This window comes from Phaethon lepturus, unplaced genomic scaffold, assembly GCF_000687285.1.
Source record: "Phaethon lepturus isolate BGI_N335 unplaced genomic scaffold, ASM68728v1 scaffold3646, whole genome shotgun sequence".
In the NCBI taxonomy this organism is placed as follows: domain Eukaryota; kingdom Metazoa; phylum Chordata; class Aves; order Phaethontiformes; family Phaethontidae; genus Phaethon; species Phaethon lepturus.
In genome coordinates this window covers 120,900-131,656 of record NW_010543962.1, presented here as the reverse complement: position 1 = coordinate 131,656, position 10,757 = coordinate 120,900, and the positions used below count along the sequence as shown (strand labels likewise).

General features: G+C 39.9%; 1 protein-coding gene across 1 annotated transcript in view; it reads left to right on the top strand.

Annotated features, from left to right (window-relative positions):
- The window catches only part of SLC4A10 (solute carrier family 4, sodium bicarbonate transporter, member 10), a gene marked incomplete at its 5' end in the record, with an annotated part of 90,131 nt that overhangs the window by 187 nt on the left and 79,187 nt on the right, over positions 1–10,757 (top strand). Inside the window, one exon of the mRNA XM_010288505.1 lies at positions 1,583–1,729. Coding sequence (XP_010286807.1) covers positions 1,583–1,729 — 147 coding nt within the window. The remainder of the gene's footprint in view (positions 1–1,582; positions 1,730–10,757) is intronic.

Here is a 10,757-nt window from a genome sequence, read left to right as displayed (position 1 = left end):
AATGTATTAAATTACTAAATTAAAAAAGCAATCTATTTGTACCTCTGGAAATGATTAAAATCTTAGGAAGGGTAACCCCATTCCTTTCAAAATGCTGTTTTGGCTTTTTTTCTACCCAAGGAAGTGGACAAGGAAGTGTTGAGTACTACATTACTGCTGTCCTTCAGTATCTTTTTAATGAATTCTTTTAATGGAATACATTCTTCCTTGTTTTGTGCACCACTGATTGCAATACATTTGAAATACACCAAAGGCAGTAGCTCTCTTTAAATAATTTCTTAGGTTAAATGTAATAAGTGAGAAGAAAGAGGTATCTAAAAAAATAAAAAATTTCCAGCTTGTGACTTTTGCTTCATAAAAATCTCCTGACTCTACAAGAAGTGCTTCCCAAGCTGAGGAAGTAACTAGTGTGGTATCCAGAGCCTTTTCTCCAGATTTTTTAGCTCTACCTCTGCAGAGAATTCCTGTCAGCCTTGAATTTCTTTGATGTGTTGTGACAAATGCTGCCTTGCTGTGTTTTCTGCCCCCACTCCAGCCTCCAGAGGATTAGGGATCACGTGCTACCTTAGTTTAATGTTCTTGACCTTTTTCAGATGATTGACACTGCTGAATGATTACAGTGAAGCAGCAATTATCCACTAGCTGTGTTACGCTCATTTCAAGGAGAAAATAAATGTTATTTGAGATGAATATATGAATATGGACTGTGTCTTTCTGCTGAGTAAATGTAGGAGACCTGCCTGTAGTGTGTCATGATTTCTTTCCTATTTGTTCTATTTTGTGGTACTTTCAGCACATTTCCCCTGTGCTCTCTCCCTTCTAAATGCTCCACTGTGCTCTGATCCTGTTAGCACACATAGCTAAGAGAGCTAAATCTTTTGGGGTTGATCAGCAACATAAAATTCCTCAGGCTCAAAGGCTCAAAGATGGTGGCAGGCATGGCAATGTGTACCTTCTTACATATTTTAAAAAATAAAATAAGAAATGAAAGCACCCTAAGCTACCAGCAATGTATTTATGATGTGAGCACATAAAGTTTTATAGTGATTTTGCAGTATAGCTTCCATAGTGTTTTATTGGGTTTTTTAGTCTTTTTTTTTTTTTCTTTTCCCTTCAGTGAATTTCCCACAAGAATTCTGTCAAGGTTTGGCTCATAAATAGCAATGAGTTTTGTAAAGTTCCAGTACGCACAAAACAAACAGCAACTTTACCAAATGTTCAATGCAAACAGATCCATGTGTCTCTTCTTGTTACTGTTTTGGAAGACATTTTACAGAGCACCTGTCTGGCTTTAATGAAAGTTCGCACACAGAGATGCAAATTTGAAGGAAAAAAAAAAATCGGGCACATCGTCGTAAGGGCTTCAATACTGGGATTTTGTCCTGTGTCAAGGGGTTGTATCTGTGATGCTACATCACCATTGTTGTAATCAATAATGTTATGACTATTAACATTGAATAATAAATATTATACAATTACACAATTATAATAGTAATACCATTAATGCTATTATGGTTATTAATATTGTTATTATGTTGCCACAGCCCCTTTTTAAAAGGTAACTTTTTTTTTTAACCTGTAGGCCATCGAACATTGTTCATTGGAGTTCACGTGCCACTGGGTGGAAGAAAAAGTCACCGACGCCATAGGCACCGTGGACATAAACACAGAAAGAGAGACAGAGAGCGAGATTCGGGATTAGAAGATGGAAGAGAGTCTCCTCCTTTTGGTAAGATAAATTTTATTTTTGCATAGATCTTTTAATAATAAATAGCAGTATGCTTGGACACAATTAGCAGTGGGGTTTCAGAGAACCCACTAGAGCCCCTGCATCTCTGCTGGAGGGTCAAGATTTGTTCATCTGATGAAGGGCGGTAGCCAGTGGCAGTTAATACGTGAGAAATCTCAGTCATTCCTGCCACTGTAGGAGACTGTCCATGAGTGTTCTCATACAGGTAGACTGCCACCACCCGTGAGGGGGCCAGGTGCTTTATGGCACCAGCTGCCCTCAGTGAAGGCTCCGGAGTATTGCTCCTAAAACATAACATCGAGGAGTTGTGGTTCTTTACAATTAGTTTTATAATAATGTTGATGTTATTGAAGCTGCAGTGTTTTATCAGATACGAATTGCAATCCAGATTGTGTTTGCCTTTTTCCTTACATGACATTGTAATGTGCCATTGTGAGATGAGCACACCAGCAGTGTGCCCAGGTGGCCAGGAAGGCCAACAGCATCCTGGCCTGTATCAGAAATAGTGTGGCCAGCAGGAGTAGGGAAGTGATTGTGCTCCTGTACTCGGCACTGGTGAGGCCGCACCTCAAATACTGTGTCATTTTTGGGCCCCTCACTACAAGAAGGACATTGAGTTGCTGGAGTGTGTCCAGAGAAGGGCAGCGAAGCTGGTGAGGGGGCTGGAGCACAAGTCTTATGAGGAGCGTCTGAGGGAACTGGGGTGGTTTAGTCTGGAGAAGAGGAGGCTGAGGGGAGGCCTCATCACTCTCTACAACTACCTGAAAGGGGGTTGTGGTGAGGTGGGTGTTGGTCTCTTCTCCCATGTTAACCAGTGGTAGGACGAGAGGAAATGGCCTCAAGTTGCGCCAGGGGAAGTTTAGACTAGATACTAGGAAAAATTTCTTTACTGAGAGAGTGGTCAAGCATTGGCACAGGCTGCCCAGGGAGGTGGTGGAGTTGCCATCACTGAAAATGTTCAAAAAACATGTGGATGTGGCACTTCAGGATATGGTTAAGGGGCACGGTGGTGTTGGGTTGATGGTTGGACTTGATGATCTTAAAGGTCTTTTCCAACCTTAACTATTGTGTGATTCTGAGATGAGTCCGCTAACTGAGGACTTGAGAGCAAAGAGGAGAAAATGCCTTTCAATAAATGAACCTGATACAAAACTCCCAAAATTCTCAAGATTTTAAACTAAAAAACATTACAGGGAACAGAAAAAGGTAGTCATGAATAAATTAGTCAAGCTTTGTCTCAAAACACATGAGAGTTATTATTTACTGTCCAAAAATAGAAAGCATGTGTGCTGAAATGTCCAAGGCTATAGTGTTGAAAATATAATGGAAGCATGTATAGAAAACAATTCTTCTGTGTCCAACAGAAGAATGTTGTTAAATTGTTAGGGAAATGTGCCAATGTAATTTCAGGTTACAGAATAGTAATTATAAGTCCTTGTTTTAATCTGAAGTTTGTATTATGTATGTAGAAGTCTTTGGAGCAAGTAGATTATAAGTGCTGATGGTTAAGTATATTGTAAAGAGCTTGAAATACTCAAATCTTTCACAATGAATTTTGCCAGGAATGAAACAAAAGCAAGACTATTTCAAACATAGTAGGTATGAGTTATGTTTTGAAGACTGCACAGTGAAGAAGAAATTGGCTGTGGTGGATCTGTCTGGAATGTATTTCAAATGTACAAGGACTCAATACTATACTGAAACCAGTTTCTTGGAAAAGAACAGAGTTCATAAATTATTAAAATAGTTTTCAAAAAGAATGTGCATATATACATACAATGTTAGATTAAAAAGGAACAATTGAAAGTTACATTAGCCAAGAAGTGAGATATCTTAAACTATGAAGCAACGTCTTCTGTTGAGTCATCTGGTTTTATTCAAGTGCCAGTGTGTGACACATTTTGGCTGAGAACTTAGCTCTGTTCTTTCAGCTTCTGGAGACCTAAGCTTGTGTCCTGCCTAGTGTCAAAAGTAAAAAAAAAAGAAAAAAAAGTAGTTAACTGGCTGAATCTGTCCTTAATAGTCTTTGACAGTTACACATACAATAAAATGCACTGTTCGACACAGTTCTGTGTTAAGTGAAAATCAGCCTATTTTCAAGAGAGCTCCAAGAGCGGAGTAACAGTACTGTGAAAAAGATAGTTTTGAAGTGCATTTGTAAATTGATGTTCACAGCACTTGTCTGTAGGCATGCTTGTTTGAAATAAGTGTGGGACTGCACTTTTGTAAATCATGTTTTCACTTAAGGTATTATAAGTACCAGTTAAAGGGTGCATAGGTCATGTCACATAAGTTAGTACTTTTAAAAGCCCAGGACAGACAAGATACAGGCCAGAAACAAGCAAGTCTTGTCTGGATCCTGAATGCTGAAGATACTCTTCAAAATGCTGGGGTGGTAACGATTCAAAAAGAGCCAAAGGCAGAACTACCAAACATTCAGAAAGATCTGGAAAGATCCATTTTTTTAATCTAAGTAGTAAAATTTGAGAATTTTTCCCCTTGGCTATCTGACTCTTGGAAGTTTAGCCAGAGCGCCAGACTTTGACTGAGCTTTGACATCTGTCCATCCAGGCAGAAATGTGGCATCCCCTAGACAACAGTGAAAGGGATTTGCCTTATGAAGGCAAATCTGAAAATTACAGTGATGAAGGGGTTACACACAATCAGAGCAGGCAGACAAAATTATGCAGGGATTAATCATAGTCTATATCCACATCCTCACCTTTACTATGGATTTTCCTGATAGGAGTTTTGGACAGGTTGGTGTGTTGCCTGTGGAGAAACATTGCCTTTAGGGAAAATGTAAGCATAGTTTTTCTATGGAAGGGAGCAACAGATATTTCCCGCACTAAATCTGAATCCACTAAACCTCAGTAATGCTTCTTCGCTCCCGTTCCCTTCGGCCACAGCACTATAACAGTACCCAGAAGCTGAAGGAAGTTGCAAGGAAGACAAATGCACTTCCTACTCTTGATGTGTAACTTAATATGAGGGACAGTGCTACCTACGAGACGAGATCCAAAATAGTCCCTTAATTTATGAATCATTCTGATTTAATTGAACACGCAGAAATGTGTAGCTCCCTCTCACCATATACCCCTTTTAATGCATTTCTGCTGAGTAGTAGGAGGCTGTGTTCTTGGGAACTGGGGGGAGGAGGGGAAAGAAAAAACATTTCAGTGAGCAGGTGCAAGAAGAAAGACAGAGAAAATAAGCACTGTGGGATCAGCTGATAGAAAACAGTGCTTTGAAGTAAGTCAGAAAAATACATTAGGGTTTTTATGACACAAGAAATAAATTAGCAATGTTTTGAAGCAGTGAAGTATGAAAGGAAGTATAACAAAAGCCAAAGATGCAACAACTGAATAATAGTAAAGGCCTGAAATATTCGGACATGAAATGCTCCAGACTGCTCAGTTAACCAAGCATGGGATGAAGCATTACTTTTTGTCATAATTTTTAACTGCATAATTTTTAACTTCATCTGTGAAGTATCATTAGGTGCAGATCTTGCTCTGCTGTCACAGCTTCAGGGAGCTGCGTGGTGCATGTAGTGCTGTGGGGCTGTGCGGGTCCCCCTCAGAGTGCACAGGTGCCACCTGGTTCCTATCCAGTGAAAAACAATTTCTTAAAAAGTTTTCTTTGTATTAACATGGCTAGAAAACACCTGTGTTCAAATGTAATGCACATGGCTGGAAGTTTCCTGGTAATCCCTTTGAATCCTGTGTGGGAAAGCTGTACCAGCCACTTTCTGAGGGAACATTTCTGCAGAGAATCGAAGATGTTTTTAGAATATTCTGATGGCAGCTCATAAGCTTTTTTTTTTTAAAAAAAATCTCCTACTGTCACTTTTCAAAAATAACCCAGTATTCCCACTGTGCAGATTCAGAGCTTGTAGACAAATAATATGTAGAATATGTAGTTAGTGGAATAAAAAGTCCTGTCATTTGGGGGCACAGATCAGTTACTCAAGTTTCATTTTTGTTTTCCCCACTCGTGTTTCTCGCTGTCTGTTGCCTCTTGATGAGATGAGGTTGTGCAAGATGTTTCCATTTTGCTAAGCTGATGTGCTTTTGAGTTGCATAATTTGCAGATTACATGGCTTGCTCATGGAGAGGCTTTTTTGGGTAGCAAAAATTGTAAGCTAAGTGATTTCAAGATCTAGATTTCCACCGTCTTGCCTCATAATTTTTTTGGAAGGAAGGGAGAAATGCAGTTAAATTATCCACTCTGGTTAAAAATGCAGTAATGCTATTTGCTTTATAGAAGAGGCTGACCATTCCCAGCTGAAATGCTGTTGTAATTAAGGCCCCAGTTTCATGCCTGCTTTAATCTCCCCTCCTCCACAGCCTTCCTTATGGGGCAAGTATTGTGGCTGCTCTGTGCATTAAATGGGGGAACTGACGCAAAATAAAACTAATTTGGCAAAAAAGCCGTTTCTAGCCTAGAGCAGGTCCTTGGTGCTGTTTGCTGAGAAGGCAGCGTGTGCCAGCCCCGGCGGGCTGCAGGGCCACAAGCTGACTGCTCCATCAGCGCTGCGGGTTGTGGTGGCACGTGAAGTCTGGTGCAGATTTCCCTTTGGCTGGTAGGGTTGCACTTGCTTGGTATGCATGTGGACTGTAGTGGCAATTTTCAGTGTTTTTTGATGTCTGTTTTTTGCCTGTGGCCAGTGAAACAGCTCTTCTTGTACTCGCACTTCTGAGTTAAGGATATTTATGTTTCTGTTTTAAAATGGGGTGGAATAAGGAGACTTCAGCTCTCAGCAGGATGTCCTTAAGGACAGGTGTTGTGAGGGTAAAGTGAATGCAGCTGTGAGGACTGGGGTTTGATTTCAGCCTCCCGTGGCATCCTCTAGGACTAGAGACTGTTGGAGCTTGTGCAAGGTTTGTTTGTTCTTTCAAGAAATCTGACTTCAGTGATCTCTAGTTTTAAGAGGCTTACATTTGTAATTCGTGATACTGGATGTAGCAAGGAAAGCTGAGCAGCCCTGGAGGTGAGCCTAACGGGGGCCTGTACGCACCATTCAGGAAAGGTTCTCTGAAGGTAATGCAAGCGAAAAAAGAGTTGCAAAGGGGGACTTTTCTTGGCTACTAGAGGGGTTTGAAGAAAGTATAATGAAAGGACTCAGATGACTGTATTTGGTAGCTAACCTCAAACCTTGAAGGGGTATTAATGGGGCAAATTTAATTATTTGTGAAGAGTATGGCTGTTAAGAGAATTCTCCTACCCTTAACTGTAGGCTTTGTCTGCTGAAGGATGAACTTGGAAATTTGAATCTCTGGGCGGCTGTGGAACAGATTGCAACAAATCTGGATTAAAATAATATATCCTGCAAATAAACTGCAGTTTTAAGAGTCTAGCAAAAAGAGGAGAATGGAAACTTGGGAATTGTCTGTGTTGTCAGATCGAAAAGATAAGATTATTTGTCATAGCCCTGAGGTGATGGAAACAATTCATGCGAAGAAAATACACAGAGTGCTTCCTGAAAACAAGATTATATGTATAGGGGTAAAGTGCCAGAGGAGCAAGCAAGGGAATACTTTCTCCCAACCTAACATACGGTTTCTAAGGTCTGTGAAGAGTTTTTCAGAAGTGTGCTATATGGCTGTTTACTATTTTATGTGTACATTAGTAATGTAGGTTTAGTTTTAATTTTTACCATGTTTTCTGAAAACATTACCTTTTTTCCTTAACAAAAAAAAAAAAAAAAAAATTATGATCCCTACCTTTGCTGATTGCTGAAGGGCAAAGTCCAGTCTGCACAGGAAGGAGTCGGGGGAGAGCCCCCATACACACTTCCTTGGTGAGCACAAGCAGGAGGATGATGAATGTTTGTTTGTGTGTGAAATGATCCATTCTTTTCTGTGATCCTTTGAATTTTTGACACCAATTTCCCCTTTGTTTGAAAGGAGTTGTTACGGATGTCAGCTGTGTTACACCAGTTCACTCCCTGTCTGCAGCCCATCCTGTGCAGTAGGCAATTAAAAAAAAAAATCGTGTGTATTTATTATTACATTAATGTGAATGTACAAGAGATGTACATGAGATATGGCTTAAATCTTGTTTATGAAGTTTATTATTTTATATATGTGTGCAATAGATATATAAAAATACACAGTTTGTATATTTAATATTACTTCAGTGTGAATGTACAAGAGCATGAGACATGGATTAAATCTTGTCTATGAAGTTTACTATCTTATGTGAACTCCCGTTATGTTAATTTTATTTTAATGTTTAGCATGTTTTCTACTGTAGAAAAAGTAAATTTTCACCCTTACATCTATTGAATCCAAAAAGAAGCATTAGCCTACTAATACTATCCTTAAATGCAGGTTCTCAACAGGCTTGGAAATACAGAAACCTGTTCGGGCAATTGAGCCAATAAGAATGTTACCAGAAATAATTTTTTGCACCCTTTTTAGAGGTTATCAAGAGCAGAGGACAAAATTTGGAATACATTTTATATGTACCCAAGGCTGTGTTTCTGCTTGTGGCATGGCTTGGGCAGACTGCGTCCAGTTCTGCCTGAGGGCAGGGCAGTTTGTCTCAGGAGAAATCCTGGCATGCGCTGAGGAGGAGATGTGTATCACTGAACGGTGCAGCGGAGCAGATTGTTGCTGGGCTGAATTTATGTGGAGGGACTGAGAACGATGCTGCTTTCTTACCCTGACCCAGGTCCTGATTTCACTTAGGCAACAGGGAGCAGTCCTGATGCAGAATTGTGGTTGCTCTTGGGGATGTTTTAAACGGAGGAAATGCCGGTTGTGGTTCTTCCTTACATGTGCAAGGTGGGATGGTGATGTAGGCCACCGTTGCCCCTGCCTGCACTCAGCGCTCTTCCAGGGAGCAGCTTTTTATGTCGCCCTCTGGGAATTAGGTTATTAGCAGTTCTGGCTTTCGGTTTTGTTGTTTTGGAGGCATGTCTATGCTCACATCTTGCTTTTGTTTTAGGGATGTTAATAACTTTACAAAGAATCGTAGTAGTGAGTGGTATGTCAGGTTGCTGCAGGGTCACTTCCTTTCTGCAAAAGTGAATTGCAGTGTGAAGCTGTGCTTTTGACAACAGCATATTCACCAGGTCTTAATTTTTACCCTTTTAACAGTGCAGTGGAGTTACACAGATTTTTAAACCTGGAATACTCAGGTTTTCCATGCATGCAGTGAATTTGACGTAGCCGAGGTAGTTTGGATGTCTATGTGTGTACTGCAACGGATGACACGAGCACAAGCTCAGAGAAACCCAGGTATAACACGCAGTCTGGCAGGAGCTCCTGTGGGCTGGTGGAGACACAGCAAACACAAAGCTACTTCAACTTTTCCTCACTGAGATGGCTCATTAGCTGAGCATGGGTGGTTGTTGATGGTACTCCTGCTCCTGTTGTGGACCAGACTTTCTGCCCAGTCCCAGCTGGGCCTGGAGGATTTCCTGAACTGCTGATGAGCCATTTGTTTAGGAGAATCATCAGCTGCTTATTGTGGAACTTCAAATTCATGTTGCTTCTAATATCTCTGTGCTATGATATAAAACAACTGCACTGATAGAAATATTAATGTAACAAATTAGTCCCATTATTTTTTTTTAGCTTAATTTAGATTACTTTAATTGCTTTTTAGAAATAGCAATAATAATATGAAGGTGATTTTTTTTTTTTATGCTGGCTGTACTACTTGAAGTAGGGATAGACACAGATAATACTCAAGTCAATTTCTGTTTTCCTAAATGTCAAAAAAATTTGAGTGTCCTAGTTTGCAAATATTATGCTTCTACACTGAGGATTACATTACCACAGTTTGACAGTCAGCAGTTGAAGTATTCTTTCATGCTGTTTTTGAATCACATATTACTCATCTTCCATATAACACATTAATGACATATTTGGTATTTATTGCTCCTATGAATAAGAGCCAAATCCATCTGGCATTGCTCACATGAGTAATGCTGTTAACTCAGTTTTATAAGTAGAACCAACAGATCTGATTTATTAATATATTATTCATTTATTTTGTGTTCTTGTTGTTTAATTCTCTTAGGATTTTATCCTTGAAATAAAATTATTGTACTATACAGCAAATAAAAACTCCCCCCCCCCCCCCCCCCCCCAGTTTCCAGTGTGATGTCTGAAAATCAAACTGTGGCTTGTAGGCTTCAGACACCAATACAAATTACAGCAGCAAAAAAAGATAGCCAGAATCTAGCAGCTAGTTTTACTGGCGTGTTAACAAGGAAGAAGAGAACTTAGTGCATATTGTGTCATTTGTATAGATTCTTCAGTGTTGTCAGTCAAGTAGCTGTATGTTACACAGAAGACCCGGTAAAAGCAAGTGACAGCACTAAGGTGTTTCCTTGTTACTATTCGCCTGACTTCAAGGGGTTTCTGATCCTCTGCTTTCCTTCCCACGCGGATAGCGTGCCTTTGCATGAGTATCATAACTGTCATAAAACTGCAGCTCTGCTGTACAACACTACTCATTTATTGCTTAACAGTAGCTGTTGCTGTAAATCAGTTCTAGTGATGATTTTATCAAGAGTACAGGGTGTTCTTGGCAATGCTTATTCTCAGATTCTCACTGCAGTCCGGCTCTCTACCAAAGTAGCTTGTTCTCCATGTTCTAGTCATGTGCACTTGTCCTTTGCAAATTCCTATCTCGCTGAATTTTGTTCTTCTGGGAAATAGACTTAACAAGTTGCACACTTCTTGACCAGAGTGTGTTTTGTAGTCTCAGATTAAATCTTGATGTTTGTATTTACTTTATCCTTCTCTAGAATGTACCAACATGTGGATATGAGGAACAGAAAGCATTAAAAAAAATAGGTAGAGAGAGGCTGGAAGGGGGTCTAGAACAGAGGTTGAAATGGTCTTAAAAAAGAGGACTGAAGAGTGAGAGGGCAAAGACATAAAGGGTAAAATGGAGGAGGTTGTTGCTGTTCTTTAATGATTCACCAAAAGTAATTTCTGTCCACTTATTTGTCCCCCTGCAGTTCCATTCTTTAGAGCTTAGTAGT